General features: G+C 36.2%; 1 protein-coding gene across 1 annotated transcript; it reads left to right on the top strand.

Annotated features, from left to right (window-relative positions):
• Positions 1-477: 477 nt before the first annotated feature.
• On the top strand, positions 478-2,284 carry LOC131650460 (bidirectional sugar transporter SWEET5-like). Its single transcript, XM_058920174.1, has 6 exons — positions 478-520; positions 711-747; positions 1,308-1,524; positions 1,639-1,800; positions 1,899-2,021; positions 2,111-2,284. Exons 1-6 carry the CDS (start codon positions 478-480, stop codon positions 2,282-2,284), a joined length of 756 nt encoding a protein of 251 aa, XP_058776157.1.
• Positions 2,285-20,476: the final 18,192 nt, after the last annotated feature.

Below are 20,476 nucleotides of genomic sequence, written 5' to 3'. Positions count from 1 at the left end.
ATTAGAAAAAAATCATCATGGCAATTTGCTTCCTTACTGCTCCAACTAGTTCTAATTATAAGAGAAAGTTGGTGGGACTGTAAAAACTAATGTATCTAAACATAAATTTGGATCAAATACATCAAAAAAAAATATTTTAGACAGAAATACTATTTTTTGTCAACGTATTTTTTAAGGAGGAAATATATCACAACATAAAAGGATAATTATAAATATATTACTGTTCCAAAATAAATAACTAATGAAACTTGATCAACAAATATACACCTCAACTTTTCATTTATCTCCCTATCACCTTTGTTTCTTTTTCTCCATAATTCTCCCACACTTTCATTGCAGAAAGAAACAACAACTTCGAAATAATTTCGAAGAGTAGTTCAATTGATTTATAATCTTGTGCTTTTGTATCTGGTTTCGAAAACCTTTAGTTCTCTTATCAATATCTCTTGCTTAAAGAAAAAAAACAACTTCGAAATAATGGTGAACTATTCATTGATTCGTAATGCCGTTGGAATCATAGGTTCGAGTTTCATTTTTTCATAATGTTTCTTTTTGAACGAATTTTTTGTTTTAACTTTGTTATATAAATTTTTGCATGGAAAACTATACATTAAATTAAAATAAGTTCGTATAAATATGGTTTATTATTTTTCTTATCGAATATTTATTATGTTCTTAACCTAATTGTTCTCTCTTTTCTGTGTATGCAGGCAATATCATCTCTTTTGGCTTGTTACTCTCACCAGTGTAATTCTTTTTTCTCTTTACTCTGATTTTCTCGTACCATCTAATAATTAATCTACTTTCTTCTTTAAAATTATTATCTAAACCCATTTTATCTCTTAATAATTAGAGAGAGAAATATTGTAAATAATAATGATGATATGAAATTAATGGTTTTTACAATTAAATTGAGATCACTTCTCATGAAAAAATTCATTTCGTTTTTCTTTTCACAGTGAACCATATTTTTATTGATAAGTGATTTTAGTATAGGGATTAATGAACTTAAGTTAATATTGAATCAATCAGAATCAGGCTGTTCTTATTATTTTAATATATTTTTTGTTTTAATTTTTTTAAAAACCATATCTTGTTTAATTGAATGGATCACATTAACTCTTTTACATTAAACAAATTATCTTAATTATTATTTAATATTCAAAATTTGTTTAAAATATTTGATCAATTTTTTTATAATGTTGATATTATTAATATTTTACAAAATCAAAAATTTAACACTGAGGTGACACTTAATTGACATAAAAAAATCAAGATTTATAAAATTTAAATGTTTTGTTATGCAGTCCAACATTCTATAAGATTATAAAGAAGAAGTCCGTAGAAGAGTTCAAGTCAGATCCATATTTAGCAACATTATTGAATTGTGCTTGTTGGGTGTTTTATGGAATGCCTTTTGTGCATCCAAATAGCACTTTGGTTGTTACCATCAATAGTGTTGGATTTGTTTTCGAAATCGGCTATATCACTATATTTTATATCTATGCCACCAACAAAGGAAGGGTAAATATGTCTTTTTTTCCTTTTAATTTTTTTTCATGTTTTCTTTGATATTAAAAGATTGAATAAATTTTTTCTATTATGTAACTCATTATATCTTCTTCCTAAAAATCTTAGAAAAAAATACGAATTGTTCTTCTCATCGAGATTATTTTCTTCGTCGTTGTTGTTCTTATAACAATGTTTGCACTTCATGGCACTACCCAAAGATCTTTGGTGGTTGGTATTATTTGTGATATCTTCAACATAATGATGTATACCTCTCCTCTTACAATTATGGTAAGTCTCTTTTAAGTTTCTAAAATAAAATTTAATTTATAGTCATATATATTTTAATAATTATATTTATAATTATCTTTTGATGTTGTGATGAACAGAGAAAAGTTATAAAAACTAAGAGTGTGAAATATATGCCATTTTGGCTCTCTTTGATGAACTTTCTCAATGGTTTGAGCTGGACAGCATATGCTATTCTTCCTCCCTTCGATATATATGTCTTGGTAATTAATCTATTAATTACTTCTTTATTTTTTTGTATTAAAATATATTGAAGAAAATGTTTTTAAACTTTTGTGTATTATTCTTGTAGATAAGCAATGGTATTGGAGCAATTTCAGGACTTTTTCAACTTATTCTATATGCTTGCTATTATTTTCGCAAAGGTGAAAACATCGAAGATGATACCAAAAATGATGATCTTGAGATGAAACGAACAATTATTCGTGAAATCTCAATCAGCAATGGTATTGGAGAAGCAAAATGACGAGTCCTAATTAACATCATAGCTTTGTTAAATTCTTGTGTCTCTACTTATTTTTACATTTTCCCATGTACTTTAAATTTTTTGTTTTTTTGTGATTCATCAGAAATCTACCTATTAAAATAATTAATAATTGAGATAAACTTGATTAATTTTGTTTTTAAGAATATTTTAGAATGTTTTAAAAATATTTCATCATAATATTTTAAAGAGCATTTTATTGTTTAATCAATTTTTAAATATATTTTATCAAACACCTAGAGAACATCAAAAGAACAAAAACTTTTATTTTTCATTTTATCAAAGAATCTCATTTTAAGTATTTTGTGTTGGAATAACTAAAAAATTTAAGAAAGATGAGTAAGAAGAAGAGGAGAGAACAAGAGACAACTGTAGAGGAAAAATATTATCATAAAATCATTGTTGAAAACTACTAAGTAAGAAAACTGTATTTTGAAATTACAAGCAACCAAAGCCTAAGCACAAAACATATAGCCCAAGCCCAAAACATAAAAGTTACATTTTGATTTAACAATCATATGTTGTATTCGACTTTGTCGAATACAACTAACTTCTTCTACTTCGACTAGGTTTAACACACATATGTGAAATACAATCTTTTCTACAAAACAATTAATTACAACTTCTAACACACCACCTAATTCATGTTTTCGAGACTTCTCATCCTAATGTTTTACTTCAACTCTTCGAACCTTACTTTCTTCATGGGTTTGGTGAGTATACCAGCTAGTTGTCATTCTGTCTTGTAATGCTCAAGTTCAAGTTTTCCTTTATTTGCTTGATCCTTGAGAAAATTATACCTCCTCTCTATGTATTTACTTCGACCATGACATATAGGAGAATTGACTAGGTTGATAGCTGACTTATTATCTACAAACGACTAGGGATGACAACGGGTCGGTGCGAGTTTCACACTACCCAAACCCGCACCCGAAATCGACACCCGAACTCAAACCCAAACCCAAAGATTGTTAGGATGGCAAAATAACACCCACGCCCACACCCGTTGGGTTCAGGTTTTTCCACCCATACCCGATTCCGCAGCAAAATACATAAAATACAATTTTCCTACAACTTTTACAATATATATATATATATATATATATATATATATATATATATATATATATATATAAGCGGGTGTGATTTTGGGTTTCGGGTGTGGGTTTCACACTACCCGAACCCGCACCCGAACCCAAACTCAAACACAGTCAATTTGGATTTTCACCCATTGACTCGGGTTCGGGTGCGATTTGGCCCGCGGGTTTGGGCTTGCTTGTCGTCCCTACAAACAACTTCTTTTTCTTATGCTCAATGATCTTGAGCTCTTCTAGTAGCATCTTTATCCATGTTGCTTGATAGGTTGCATACGATGCAACCATGTACTCAGCTTCACATGATGAAAAAGTCACAATGCTTTCCTTCCTTGAGTTCTAAGAGATTAAAGCGCCTCCTATCATGAATTTGTGACCCATAATACTCTTTTTCTTGTCTTGATCTCTACTAAAATCTGAATCAGTATAGCCATATACATATACATATGCGTTGGCCATCTTCTATCTTGGCATTAGCACACTATGATCAATCATGCCCTTTATGTATCTCAACACCCTCTTAATTGTAGTGGGATGAAATTCTTGGGGTTTTTCCATGAATATCCTTAATAATCCGAAACTTTGATGGATATCTAGCTTGATATTGCAAAGATACCTCAAGGATCCCATGATATGTTTGTACAATGTTGCACTTACAAACTTACCATTTGTATCCTTCCTCAACTTTACTCCTGTCTCTAATGGCGTGGTAGTCACTCATCTTGAACCTTTTCAAGATATCTTACACGTGCACACTTCTTATGGTGCAAGAACACTCTTTCACTTGTGTCTTTAAACTCAATCCTTAAGGAATATGACAAGTTCCTTAGGTTGTACATTTCAAACACCTGCATCAGTTTCGACTTGACTCTTCTTATCTCAACTTCATCTACATCTATAATAAAAAAATCATCTACATACAGGCATAAAATGATTCGACTGGCCCTTTCTGCATCATTAACATACACTTCATGTTCAGAGACACTTTGTGAATCCTACTTTGATCAGGAAACTATATGTTCTCTTATTCCAAGCCCATGAGGCTTGCTTCAAGCGATATAGAGCCTTCATCAATCGGTACACCTACGACTTATGCCCTTTGATTTTGAAGCTCATGAGATTATGGTTGATTCACATAGACATCTTCTTCCAAAGATCCATTCAAAAATGTTGGCTTTACATCTAACTGATGTATCTTCCATCCTATGTATGGTGCTGTCGACACAAAATTTTATATTGTCTCCAACCTTGCAATAGGTGCATGGAGTTCATCGAAATCAATACCAGGTTTTTACAGAAAACCTTTCACCACTAGTCTTGCCTTATGCTTGGCATCTTCACCATTTGGCCTTCGTTTCAAATTGTAAACCCATTTCACATCAATTGGCTTATTGTTAGCTCTTTAGAAAAGATCTTAGGTTTTATTCTTCTCAATTTTCCCGAGTTCTTCTTGCATGACTACTAACCAGTTTGAATCACTCATGGCTTGATCCAAATTGATTCATTCTGATCCATCCATCATCATCAATTTTTCTATTAAGTTACCATCTGCATCGACTGCTTGATCTAGAAATCTCTCATATCCATCTAGCCTTGTCGACTCATTTCTTGTTCTAGTCAATCGTTTGACATTTTGCTCAGGCAGTTTTTCATTTTGATTGGTTGTGACTTTAGTTTATTGGTCTTCTTCTTCAAGAATAGTTGGGACTGTCTCTTCCATATCTGGGCCTAATTCCTAAGTCCAATTCCACATTTTGCTTTCATCCACCATAACATATCTATTGATCACTAGCTTATCATCATTTTGAGAATACAACTTGTATGCACCATTCGAATGATAACCTATGAGGACCATGGTCTGACTTCGATCATCTAGTTTCTTCCTTCATTGTTCATGAACATGCCTGAAACATATTGATCCAAAAACTCTAAGATGACTGACATGTGGCTTATGTCCTGTCCAAGCCTCTTAAGGTTTCTTCTCGACTATCTTCTTTGTTAGACATCTGTTTAGAATGTATACTGATGTTGAAGATGCTTAACCCCTAAAATCTATTTGGCATATATTTATCTTTCAACACACTCCTAGTCATGTTCACTATAATTCTATTTCTCCTCTCAGCAATACCATTATGTTAAGGTGTATAGAACGCAAGGACTTCAAGCCCTATACCTTCATCGTTGCAAAATTTTGCAAATTCTCTAGAGGTGTATTCACCACCACCATCAGTTATTAGTTTCTTTAACGTGCATCCACTTTGTTTCTCGGCAGACAATTTAAACTTATTGAACCGTGTGAATACCTCATTCTTCCTTTCAATAAGATAAATCCAGATATATCTGGTGAATTCATCAATGAAAGTTAAGAAATATCAGTTACCTCCATTCGACCTTACTTCAAAAGGTCCACACATATCAAATTGAACAAGCTCCATCTTTTCTCTCGATTTTATAAATAAGTCATGTTTGAATGCTATCTTAGCCTTCTTTGCTTTACAACATTTCTCACACACTTGACTTAATTCTTTTACCCGAGGTAAGCCATACACCACCTTCTTCTGGTTGAGCATACCTAGACCTCCAAATTATAGGTTTGCATACCTGTGATTCCATAGTCAGTTTGTGTCTTCGACAATGGTCGAAGAAAGACACATGTGATCAACCGTGTTGATCTCTACTTTGAAGGTCTTGTTTTCAGTCAATGGTGTTTTCATAATCAAACTTTCATTACCATCGTACACCCACATCAGCTTCTTTTCTACCTTTATGTTGTACTCTTTAGCAAGTAATTGACCTATGCTTATCAAGTTACTTGTCATAGAAGGTAAATATAACACATTAGTGATGTTGGCTTTTCGACCATCCTTTCCAATCACTTTCTTGATTGATTCATCTAACTTGGTGAACCAGGTTTTATTTCCAGTCACATGGTTGCTGCATCTTGAATCTAGGTACCACATGTTGTTTTTCCCATTGCTCGATTGAGTATTTTCCATTAGTAGCACATCATCAAAATCATTAACTCCAGCATATGCATACTGCACTTCATCATTATCTTATGCTCGTGCTTATTTGTTTCTTCAACAATCTCGAGCATAATGACCAAGTCTTTGACAGTTGTAACATGCATGTATATCATGTTAACTTTCTTCCCCGGATACTGGTTGCCCATGCCTTTCTTGTTTGAATCATTATGATTCTTCGAGTTCTTGCTTGAATTCTCATCATTAGCAAGATTCTTCTTTGCTACGCCTTTTCTTTTCCATACTTTTTATTGAATCTTGCTTGCACTACTTGCTCAATAACCTTCTCCCTTTCTGAGTTCCTCTGCTTCTCATGAGCTTCAGGTGACGCTTGAAGTTCTTCCAACTTCATCTCAGGTAGGTTCTTGGACTCTTCAATTGACACTACATTATAATCAAACTTTGCAGTCATAGATCTCAACACTTTCTCAATCTCTTGCAACTCATTAATTTAATCACCACACGCCTTCATCTAGTTTGTTAATCGCACCACACCTGAAAAGAATTACGAGACTGGTTCATCTTTCTTCATCTGATTTATCTCGAATTGCTTTCTCAATGGCAGCAACTTCACCCTCTTCTGATTTTCATCTCTGTCGTACAAGTTCTTTAACTTGTCCTACGCTCCTTTTGACATTTCTTCTTCAATAATCTTCTTGAAAATGTTAGGATCCACACACTAGTGATTCAAGAACATAGCTTTTCCATCTTTCTTCCTTTGATCCTTGTGTGCAGATTTCTGAATATCACATGCATTCGCTTCCAATGTCGGTGCTCCATCATTCACGATTTCAAAAACATCTTGAAATTTGAAGATGACCTTCATTTGCGCAACTCATCGTTCGTCGTTCTCACCTTTAAAAACTGGTAGATTCGCTGGAAATTGCGTTGATGTTGTGTTTATGTTTGCCATTACATATTCACTATGAATCCTAATTTGAGCTCATTGATACCAATTTATTGAAACAATTACAGCTTTCAAGAAAGATGAGGAAGAAGAAGAAGAAGAAGAAGAAGAAGAAGAAGAGAGGAAAATGAGAGAAACTATAAAGTAAAAATATTGTTATAAAATTGTTGTTGAAAACTGCTAACTATGAAAACTGTATTTTTAAATTACAATAGCATGCCTAAGCGCTGACTATATGTTGTATAGGACTATATAAAACCAAGTCCGAAACATACAACCCAAACCCAAAACATACAAATTACATTTCGACTTAACAATTATATGTTGTGTATAAGACTGTGTCAAATACAACTGATTTCCATTACTTCGACTATGTTGAGTACATCTATGTCAAATACAATATTTTCTACAAAACAATGAATTACAACTTCTAACATTCAGGAAAAAAATTCCATCAACTCGACCCAATCTATTTGAGTAAATAATTCATAAAATTAAGAGAAAGAAATTATAAATAAAAATAAAGTGAAAGGAAAAATAAAATTACGTTACGTTCCGCAGAACCATTTTCTCGTCCAACAATCACTAATACATTAGCTTCAAATCTGATTCAAAAACAAATGTTTAGATATTTTGTAATAGATCAAGGTGAAGTTCACCACTTAATACATTTATTTACCACTTAAATCATTTGTTAAAGCTTACTTATTCACAAGTTTATAGTTTATTTTTAGCAAAATACTCTTTTTAGTCCCTTATGATAACCTCGGGATTCATTTTGGTCCTTTAACTTCAAAAAGTGTTATATTGGCCCCTTAACTCTTCAAAAGGTGTCACTTTAGTCCTTTTTGTCACATTAGCGACGGAAAAACTCTAAAATTGGTCGCTAAATCAGTCGTTAATATGAAAAAAAAGGAGTAAAATGACATCTTTTAAAGAGTTAAGGGATCAATATGACACTTTTTGAAGTTAAGGGACTAAAATGAACCACGAGGTTAACATAAGGGACCAAAAAGGGTATTTTGCCTTTATTTTTCATGGAATACATAGTTTTTTTATTAGCAAATTCAAGTAGCTTATAACAAATAACTATTCGTTCAACTTAATTTTTTTTTTGTAAGCAAGTTGAATTGATAGGAGAACAAAAGTTCTCAAACAAAATTACAAAAAGACAAGGAGGACCTCGAGAAGAAAATTACCCTCAATTGAAATCTAAACTAACTTAAGTAAAATAAAGGATTTTTTCTAAACTCATAGAAGTTGAAATTGGAATGAGTAATTTTCTCTATAAAAGACCACCTCCACACCAATGATTTACCACCCCACACCACATCCCGAGCATTCCTCTCAATACTCTTGAAAATAATATCGTTCATAAACAGCCACAAACTCCAAACGGTAGTCAACCAAACACAAACCTTCATTCCTCTTTTAACTTTCTTTTGAGTACAAATAGAACTCCATCTCCAGAAACTTTCTTTAAATCCATCCACTTTATAATCCAACATATCGATCCAATCGTCCATGTCCTTACAAACCGAATCCGCAAAGCAAAGCAAAACAAAAGAGAATGATTTGCGGATTCGTTAATCCTATTACAAAAAAACACAAGAAAGATTGCTAGAAGAAGAAAATATACCTCTAAGAGCTAACAAATCCTTCATCAGAATCCTATTGATAAAGCATCTCCATCCAAAGGCTTTCATTTTAAGAGGAACTTCCATCTTCCAAACGGAGGAAAAAACAACATCAAAACGATTAGGTGGACCTAAGGAGGAAAACCTGCTTCTTAGAATATTATAGCAAGAGGAAACTGAGTACTTGCCGTCGGTATTTAGACACCAAACAACCTATCAAAACCGTCTGCTACCAGCAACACGGGCTGCAGCAGGTTGTGCAGCACCGCAACCACATGAGCATCCTCCGGGATGGACCGAAGAGGGATACCGAAGTCTCCCCACCTCCACTTGCCGTCTCTCCAACCACCCATTCCGAAAATTAAAAATTCCTGTAAAAAAAGAAAAGGAAAATAACACCGGAGAAAAACCCTTGAAAATGCCCGCTTCCAACCAATGAGAATGCCAAAACAAAATGAAGAAATCATTCCCAGCAATAAATTTACAATTCGGAACAAAAATCTCCTTCGGAAGCTTCTTCTCCAAGGAATTAATATTGGACCACGAAACATATTTAGATACTTTATTCTCAAGAACTCCTCCTCCATTAACAACTCGTAACTTAATAACTCCATAACGTGCCTTCAAAACATAATACCACAAAGAGTTGGATTCTTCCAAGATTCTCCACCGCCACTTGTTAAGAAGCGCCAAATTAAAATCCTCCATCCTTCTAAATCCTAGAACACCTTTATTGAACGGGAGGCAAGTGTCATTCCAACTCACTCAATGGATCCTCCTTCTCTCCTCCAAACCTCCCCAAAGAAAATTGCTAAGAATTTTATTAATCTCCCGAATGACCTTCCTCAGAGTTGTGTAAAAAGAAAGAGTAAGTATTGAAGGATAGAAAAACACTTAGAAAGGGGGGGGATTGAATAAGTGTGACTTTAAAACTTGGACGATAAAAATAAATTGCACAATTATTTTTATCCTGGTTCGCTGTTAACGAAGCTACTCCAGTCCACCCCCGCAGAGATGATTTACCTCAACTGAGGATTTAATCCACTAATCGCACAGATTACAATGGTTTTCCACTTAGTCCGCAACTAAGTCTTCCAGAGTCTTCTGATCACACACTGATCACTCCGGGAACAACTGCTTAGTTCACTCCTAAGACTTTTTCTAGAGTCTACTGATCAACACGATCACTCTAGGCTTAGTTCACTCCTAAGACTTCCTGCTCAGCCAACTGCTAAGACTTCCTCTAGAGTATTCTGATCAACCTGATCACTCTAGTTACAAACTGCTCAGCCAACTGCCAAGACTTCCTAGAGTATACTGATCACACGATCACTCTAGTTCCTTACAACTTAATGTAATCAATTTAAGAGTTTACAAATGCTTCTTAAAAGCTATAATCACAACTGTGATATTTCTCTTACAGTTTAAGCTTAATCTCACTAAGATATTACAACAGCAATGTAGTGAGTTGATGAAGATTCTGAGCTTTGATTGAACAGCGTTTCAGCAAGTTAATTTGAATTGTATTTGTTCAGGATCGTTAACCTTGCTTCTCATCAGAACTTCATATTTATAGGCGTTGAGAAGATGACCGTTGAATGCATTTAATGCTTTGCGTGTTCCGTACAGCTTTGCATTTAATGTTATACGCTTTTGTCAACTACCTCGAGCCTTGTTCACGCTGTGTCTACTGACGTAGCCTTTAGTAGCTTTTAACGTTCCTTTTGTCAGTCAGCGTAGTCTGCCACGTGTACTTCCTTCTGATCTGATGTTTGTGAATACGACGTTTGAAAATCATCAGAGTCAAACAGCTTGGTGCATAGCATCTTCTGATCTTCTGACCTTGAAGTGCTTCTGAGCGTGATACCATCTTCTGATCTTCAGTGCTTCTGATCTCATGTTCTTCTGATGCTTTCATAGACCCATGTTCTGATTCTGCTTCGACCATCTTCTGATGTCTTGCCAGACCATGTTCTGATGTTGCATGCTGAACCATTTGAGACACATCTTCTGAGCGCTGAATTATGCGTACTCTTTATATATTTCCTGAAAGGGAAATTGCATTGGATTAGAGTACCATATTATCTTAAGCAAAATTCATATTATTGTTATCATCAAAACTAAGATAATTGATCAGAACAAATCTTGTTCTAACAATCTCCCCCTTTTTGATGATGACAAAAACATATATAAATGATATGAATTTGCGATCAGAAAGAGTAGACGGCAAAAGACAAATTACACAGCTATAGCATAAGCATATGAATATGTCTCCCCCTGAGATTAACAATCTCCCCCTGAGATAAATAATCTCCCCCTGAAATAAATACTCGAAGAACTTTGATAAAAGACTTCCCTGATTATTTCGGTAGAGACGATCATATAAGCTTCTGCCTTCAGAGAATTCATAGCTTCTGACTTCTGCTTCCATTGGACAGCTTCAGAACTTGAATTTCTTTGATCTTCAGAACATTCACAGCTTCTGATTCCTGCTTCCATTGTGGACAGCTTCAGAACTTGAATTTCTTTGATCTTCAGAACATTCACAGCTTCTGATTTCTGCTTCCATTCAGGACAGCTTCAGAACTTGAATTTCTGGATCTTCTAGAACATTCACATCTTCTGATTTCTGCTTCCCTCGGATAGCTTCAGAACTTTGAATGTCTACCAATCATCACTTCATGCTAGATTTGTATCAGAACATTGTTGAATGTACCAGAGCATCATCAGAGCATCTCTACATCCTGAAATGTTACAGAACAAAAACTAAACGACAAAAGTCAGCATGAACGAGTTAGAACATAAAATGTATATTCAAATACATGATATGTATCAGAGCCAAATGTATCAGAGCATTTAGGCTAAAAACGTGTATCAGAGCAAATAATGTATCAGAGCCATAACATTGTATGTATCAAAGCAAATAGAATTTTGTCAGAACAGGATAGACAATGATATTCAAATTCTATTATTAGTGCTTCTGATTCATTCTTCTTTCTTGCTTCTGATCTCTGAAGCTTGATAGCACTCAGCTTGCTTCAGTTTCCAAGAGCTTATTCCTTTTACAGAATAACGCTTCTTATGGTTTTGCTTCTAGTGTTTGCTTTTGAAGATTCTCTTCACTTCTCTGTACCTGCAAAACACTTAAACCATATAGAACTTGCAGTTCTTGTTAGTGAATGTGTGGGAGCCTTTACCCAGCAACTGATAGATTTAATCAAATCATTTATCATTTATCTTTCTCCCCCTTTTTGTCATAACATCAAAAAGAATTTTTCAAAAGATTTAGATGAATAAAACGACAAAAGAGAACATTCACTGGAATGTAAAACACAAAGAAACTTTTTCATTGATCAGCAAAAGAGAATTTACAAGAAGGGAATGCAGGAAAACAGATGCAACAAGGAAAGGAAACTACAAAGACCAAAAGACTAAGATCCTAGCCTACGCAAAATCCGTGCCAGAACATCATGAATCCCGTCAGTGCTTGTAGCTTGCCTTGTCATGAAGGAACGAAACTCAGCATTGGCTGCTTCTTGCGCGTCCAAAACGAGAAGCCAGCATAGCTTGATTCTGATGAAGAGTTTCCAAGGTCTCCATCAGAGCTGAGGTTTCACCAGAAGAAGAAGCACCAGTATTTCTGCCCAGAGGGACAGCAATCTCAGCAGGGTGATCTTCTGGAAGATCTTCAGCTTGTGCATCTCCCATTTCCTCATCTGAGTCTGACTCAGAAGGAGCCTTGGCATATTCTGGTTCAGGCAGCTCAGAAGTTCCATCTTCCAATGCTTGAAGAATAGCTGCTAGGTTTGTTGGAGGAGTAGGACCAGCAACTTCAGCACGATAAACCACTACTGGAAAGACCATGTGAGGTGCTTTTTCAGAGGGGTTCATTCTGAACCAGTTGAACAGCCACTGAAAATCTCCAGTCAGCACAGGAAACCAGAGCACAGAAGACCGGGGTTTCCACACCACGATATCTCTGCAGAGATTTTCTTCTTCCAACTCATCTGCAGGTATCTTCTCTTCAAGAACGCTTCTGTTCCTGATGAGACAGTGGTGGCTGCTCTCACCAACTTCCAACCGGAGACCACGAACACCAGGAGCTTCAGACATAATCCTTCTCTGAGTGTCTGTAGCTTTATCCAGAAAATCCTGACGAAAGGTATTCCAGAGGTTGTTTGTAGCATACTCATCCAGATGATTAAGGTGAGCAGCACCTAGAATCTCCAACCAGCCATTTACATCAGCATGTAAAAGCTCCAGATATGTTTGAGTGGTAGGGGTTGGAGGGTTGACAGTGAACCTTGAATCGGGAAGAACAACACTATAGGGATTAGGTGTTCTGGTGGGAAAAGGGTATGAGAGGGATGAAGAAATATCTGATGGAAGGGTTAAAGGAGAGGAGATATCAGATGGTGAAGAAGGTGGTTCCGAGAGGATGAATGAGGAGGAAGAGGTGGTGGAGGTCTTTGAAGAGGGAGGTGATTGACGGGAACCGTCAAGGGGTTGATACACTTTGAGAGGGTCATAGGAGATCCTAACTCTTTTAGGTTTGGTTTCTGGTTCAGCAGATGCCTTTCTCTTTTGTTTCCTATCATTGTCTTGATTCCCAGAGCTTGACGATGGATTCATGATGAATTTTCAGATATTGGAAACTGCTAGGGTTTATGATATGAAAAGAGAGAGATGAAAAAGAAACCGAATGCAGAGAGAGAGAAATATGAGAGGGAAAAGAAACGTTTGAAGAGTATATAAAAAAAAAACTGACAGAGAGTAAATGATGAAAAGCATTTAATGTTACGTGACATGAGGAGAGATAATAATGACAAAAGACGTGATTTGCACAGTTACCTAAGTAGACGTCCCCTCAACTGCACGCACGCTTGTCCAGGAATAGTGAACACGTGTTTACCATCTGGATAGCCAGTTACAGCTGTTTTGCTTTTAGAGAGATTCTGAATCAACTTAAACACTGAAACGTTAGTAATAACTGAATCACAATTTCTAATTGATTTCTATCAGAACTTCTTAAAAAATAATTTCATATCAAAGGATACTCATACGTAAGAATTTCTCATCTTCTCATTCTGAGCTTGTTTCTGAAGACCCAATTTGTACCAATTATATTGAATCCATCTGGTCTAGGAACAAGATCCCAAACATCATTCCTTGTGAACTGATTTAGTTCTTCTTGCATAGCAATTATCCAGTCTGGATCTTCTAGAGCATGATCAACAGAAGTTGGCTCGATCAAAGATACAAGACCTAATTGACAGTCTGCATTGTTCTTAAGGAATGCTCTTGTTCTGATTGGATCATCCTTCTTTCCAAGAATGACATCTTCTGAATGACCAGAGATGAGTCTGGATGATCTTCTGACAGACGGTTCTTCAGAAATACTCAGATCCTCCAGAGAAGCTGATACTTGATCTTCAGATTCTTTGCTTCTGAGAAGCTCTGCTTCTGATGCATTGCATCTTGGCTCAACAACTTCTGATATGTCAATATCATAACCTGCAAAATTATCAAACTGCTTTGGTTTTTCAGAACCAAGCTTATCATCAAACCTGATATTGATTGATTCTTCTACAACCAATGTTTCAGTATTGTATACTCTGTAGCCTTTTGAGCGTTCAGAATATCCAAGAAGAAAACATTTTTGTGCTTTGGAATCAAACTTACCAAGATGATCTTTAGTGTTCAGAATAAAGCATACACATCCAAAAGGATGGAAATATGAAATGTTGGGCTTTCTATTCTTCCACAATTCATAGGGAGTCTTATTTAGAATAGGTCTGATAGAGATTCTATTCTGAATATAGCATGCAGTGTTTATTGCTTCTGCCCAGAAGTGCTTAGCCATATTGGTTTCATTGATCATGGTTCTGGCCATTTCTTGCAGAGTCCTATTCTTTCGCTCTACAACTCCATTTTGTTGTGGAGTTCTAGGACAAGAGAAATCATGGGCAATACCATTATCTTTGAAGAATTCTTCAAAGGATTTGTTCTCAAATTCACCACCATGATCACTTCTGACCTTTATGATTTTACACTCTTTTTCAGATTGAATCTGAATGCAGAAATCAAAGAACACTGAATGAGTCTCATCCTTGTGTTTCAAGAATTTTACCCATGTCCAGCGGCTATAATCATCTACGATGACTAATCCATATTTCTTTCCTCTGACAGATGCTGTTTTGACTGGTCCAAACAGATCAATGTGCAAGAGTTCTAATGGCCTTGAGGTAGAAACAACATTCTTAGACTTGAATGCAGGTTTGGAGAACTTGCCCTTCTGACATGCTTCACAAAGAGCATCTGATTGGAATTTCAGATTAGGGAGTCCTCTGACAAGATTCAGTTTGTTAATCTGAGAGATCTTTCTCAAACTAGCATGACCTAATTTCCTGTGCCAGACCCACTGCTCTTCAGAAACAGACATAAGACAAGTCACCTTCTGACTCATAAGATCTTGCAGATCTGTCTTATAAATGTTGTTCTTCCTCTTGCCTGTAAATAGGATTGAGCCATCCTTCTGATTTACAGCCTTGCAAGACTCTTGATTGAAGATTATATCATAACCATTGTCACTTAATTGACTGATAGATAAGAGGTTATGAGTTAATCCTTCTACAAGAAGTACATTAGAGATGGAAGGAGAGTTACCAGACTTTATAGTTCCAGAGCCAATTATCTTGCCCTTCTGATCTCCTCCGAACTTGACTTCTCCTCCAGACTTAAGCACCAGGTCTTGGAACATAGACCTTCTTCCTGTCATGTGTCGCGAGCATCCAGAGTCCAGGTACCATGACATGTTGTGCTTTGTCCTTCTTGCAGCCAAGGATATCTGCAATAGGAATAATCTTATCCTTAGGTACCCACATTTTCTTGGGTCCTTTCTTGTTAGATTTTCTCAAGTTCTGATTGAACTTGGATTTAACATTGTAAGCAATAGGAGGAACAGCATGATAATTCTTAATGTGAGTTTCATGATATTTCCTAGGTTGTGTCACATGCTTCTTAGTGTGTGTAATGTGAAAACTTTGTGCATGTGAAGTGTGCCTAATATCATGTGAGTGGCCATACTTGAACTGATCATACAATGGCTTGTATGTGATTTTCATTTCATCAACAGGTTCAAGTTTGTATGGGGTTTCACCCTCATAACCAATGCCAACTCTTTTGTTTCCAGACACAGCATATATCATAGAAGCTAGCTGACTTCTGCCAATACTTCTAGATAAGAACTTTCTGAAACTTAAATCATATTCTTTCAGAATATGGTTTAGACTAGGAGTGGATTTTTCTGAATTAGAAGGAGATCCAACATTATTGGATAATTTTAAAAGTTTTTCTTTTAATTCAGAATTCTCTAACTCAAGCTTCTTTGTTTCAAATTCAAATTGCTTTTTCAGCTTTTTGTATTTGAGACTAATCTGAGACTTGAGTTCCAGAAGTTCAGTTAGACCGGAAACTAACTCATCTCTAGTAAGTTCAGAAAATACCTCTTCAGAATCTGATTCTGATGTAGATTCTGATCCGTCATCTTCTGTCGCCATCAGCGCACAGTTGGCCTGCTCATCTTCTGAATCATCTTCTGACTCATCCCAGGTTGCCATAAGACCTTTCTTCTTATGAAACTTTTTCTTGGGACTTTCCTTCTGGAGATTCGGACATTCATTCTTGTAGTGTCCAGGCTCATTGCATTCATAGCACATGACCTTCTTCTTGTCAAATCTTCTTTCATCAGAAGATTCTCCACGTTCAAATTTCCTTGAACTTCTGAAGCCTCTGAACTTCCTTTGCTTGGTCTTCCAGAGTTGATTTAGCCTTCTGGAGATCAGGGACAGTTCATCTTCTTCTTCAGATTCTGATTCTTCAGGATCTTCTTCTCTAGCCTGAAAAGCGTTAGTGCATTTCTTGATATTTGATTTTAATGCAATAGACTTACCTTTCTTTTGAGGCTCATTTGCGTCCAGCTCAATTTCATGACTTCTCAAGGCGCTGATAAGCTCTTCCAGAGAAACTTCATTCAGATTCTTCGCAATCTTGAATGCAGTCACCATCGGACCCCATCTTCTGGGTAAGCTTCTGATGATCTTCTTTACATGATCAGCCTTGGTGTATCCTTTGTCAAGAACTCTCAATCCAGCAGTCAGAGTTTGAAATCTCGAAAACATCTTTTCAATGTCTTCATCATCCTCCATCTTGAAGGCTTCATACTTCTGGATTAAGGCAAGAGCTTTTGTCTCCTTGACTTGAGTATTTCCTTCATGAGTCATTTTCAAGGACTCATATATGTCATAGGCCGTTTCCCTGTTAGATATCTTCTCATACTCAGCATGAGAGATAGCATTCAGCAAAACAGTTCTGCATTTATGATGATTCCTGAAAAGCTTCTTTTAATCATCATTCATTTCTTGCCTTGACAGCTTCACGCCTCTGGCATTTACTGGATGTTTGTAACCATCCATCAGAAGATCCCATAGATCACCATCTAGACCCAGAAAGTAACTTTCCAGTTTATCTTTCCAGTATTCAAAGTTTTCACCATTAAATACCGGCGGTCTAGTATAACCATTGTTACCGTTGTATTGCTCAGCAGAGCCAGATGTAGATGCAGGTGTAGGTGTAGTCCTTTCACTTTCATCAACCATCTTTTAAATGAAGCGTTTTTCTCTTCCTGAATCTTTTCTAAACACGGTTAAGTGCTTGCACCTTAGAACCGGCGCTCTGATGCCAATTGAAGGATAGAAAAACACTTAGAAAGGGGGGGGATTGAATAAGTGTGACTTTAAAACTTGGACGATAAAAATAAATTGCACAATTATTTTTATCCTGGTTCGCTGTTAACGAAGCTACTCCAGTCCACCCCCGCAGAGATGATTTACCTCAACTGAGGATTTAATCCACTAATCGCACGGATTACAATGGTTTTCCACTTAGTCCGCAACTAAGTCTTCCAGAGTCTTCTGATCACACACTGATCACTCCGGGAACAACTGCTTAGTTCACTCCTAAGACTTTTTCTAGAGTCTACTGATCAACACGATCACTCTAGGCTTAGTTCACTCCTAAGACTTCCTGCTCAGCCAACTGCTAAGACTTCCTCTAGAGTATTCTGATCAACCTGATCACTCTAGTTACAAACTGCTCAGCCAACTGCCAAGACTTCCTAGAGTATACTGATCACACGATCACTCTAGTTCCTTACAACTTAATGTAATCAATTTAAGAGTTTACAAATGCTTCTTAAAAGCTATAATCACAACTGTGATATTTCTCTTACAGTTTAAGCTTAATCTCACTAAGATATTACAACAGCAATGTAGTGAGTTGATGAAGATTCTGAGCTTTGATTGAACAGCGTTTCAGCAAGTTAATTTGAATTGTATTTGTTCAGGATCGTTAACCTTGCTTCTCATCAGAACTTCATATTTATAGGCGTTGAGAAGATGACCGTTGAATGCATTTAATGCTTTGCGTGTTCCGTACAGCTTTGCATTTAATGTTATACGCTTTTGTCAACTACCTCGAGCCTTGTTCACGCTGTGTCTACTGACGTAGCCTTTAGTAGCTTTTAACGTTCCTTTTGTCAGTCAGCGTAGTCTGCCACGTGTACTTCCTTCTGATCTGATGTTTGTGAATACGACGTTTGAAAATCATCAGAGTCAAACATCTTGGTGCATAGCATCTTCTGATCTTCTGACCTTGAAGTGCTTCTGAGCGTGATACCATCTTCTGATCTTCAGTGCTTCTGATCTCATGTTCTTCTGATGCTTTCATAGACCCATGTTCTGATTCTGCTTCGACCATCTTCTGATGTCTTGCCAGACCATGTTCTGATGTTGCATGCTGAACCATTTGAGACACATCTTCTGAGCGCTGAATTATGCGTACTCTTTATATATTTCCTGAAAGGGAAATTGCATTGGATTAGAGTACCATATTATCTTAAGCAAAATTCATATTATTGTTATCATCAAAACTAAGATAATTGATCAGAACAAATCTTGTTCTAACAAGTATGGCTAAACTCCCCAACATCGACTTAATAAGCGTGATTCTTCCCCCGAAACTAAGCCACCTCCCATTCCAAGAAGACGCCCCTTATAATATTCGACAAAAGCGGCCTCCACATAGAAATCCTTTTTAGGTTATATCCAATTTGGATACCAAGAAAAGTAAACTCTTTCGACTCCGACATGCAAGAAAGGAAGGATGTGGCAACTTCCAAAAAGTTAGTATTGATGTTTATACCAATGAGCTTGCTCTTATGAAAGTTGATGCCATGCCCCGAGACAAATTCAAAACCCCTCAAAACCAATTTGATTTCCCAAAGGTGTTTCCAACTACTGTCACCTATCAATAAAGTGTCGTCCGCGAACATCAATGAAACATTTACCGTTCATGTTACAACCCACACAATCTCCATATTCCACCGTTTTATTAACCAAACCCTTTGAACATTCTACCACTATGAAAAAATGAAAAGGAGAAAGAGGATCTCCTTATCTCAAACCCCTTTCCACCTTAAATTCCTTCCGTTGACTAAGACTGGCATTTTTCTAGAGAAAATCAACGCCTCATCCACTTCATCCTCACCTCCCAGAATCCCATATTCTTAATCATGAATCTAAGGAAATTCTAACTAACTTTATCATACGCCTTTTCAAAGTCGGCCTTGAAAAGGAGGCGTTCTCTCCCTTCCTTCAAAACAAAATCCACCAATTCATTAGCGACTAAAACCCCATCAAGCATTTGTCTCCCCGGGACGAAAGCACATTGGCTTTGGGAAATAATTGAGGATAACATCCTTTTAATCCTACCAGCCTACAATTTAGAGACAACTTTATGAATGCAATCCACCAAGAAAATAGGCCTATAATCATCTAATCCCAAAGGGTTATATGACTTCGAAATCAGAGTAAGGAAAAAGGATATGATCGACTTAGACAAAACAACCCCCGAGTGAAATTCGTTGAAGCAAGCTATAACATCTTCTTTTAAGAAAAACCAACAATTCTTCACAAAAAGAAGAGAGAGACCATCGGGACCCGAACTTTTTGAACCTTCACAACTCCAAACCACTTCCCTAATTTCCCCTTTGAAAAAATGAACTTCGAGCAAGAGACGATCTTCCTGACTCAAAGTATTGAAAAAAGCTCCTTCTAGAATCGGCCAATTATTACAATTCTCAATAAATTTTTCTTAGAAATGCAGTTTAAGTACTTCCTTTACCTCCACCACCGAATTCACAATTCCTCCACTCGTAATAATAGAACAAATATGATTATTCCGCCTCCTATCTTTCACCACCCTATGGAAGTATTTGCTCTTAGAATTCCCATCGTTTAACCCCTTTAGTCTAGATTTTTGAATAAGCATATTTTCCTTAATCCTTAAATTCAACCAAAATCTACTACTCGCCTTGTTTTTAATGGCTTGCACCTCCTCCCCCATCACAACAAAATCATCCAAACCGTTCATCTCCCTAACTCCATCCTCTACTT

The sequence above is a fragment of the Vicia villosa genome, linkage group LG2, assembly GCF_029867415.1.
Source record: "Vicia villosa cultivar HV-30 ecotype Madison, WI linkage group LG2, Vvil1.0, whole genome shotgun sequence".
Taxonomy (NCBI): domain Eukaryota; kingdom Viridiplantae; phylum Streptophyta; class Magnoliopsida; order Fabales; family Fabaceae; genus Vicia; species Vicia villosa.
The sequence above is the reverse complement of the archived record's forward strand: the minus strand, read 5'-3'. Positions and strand labels throughout refer to the sequence as shown.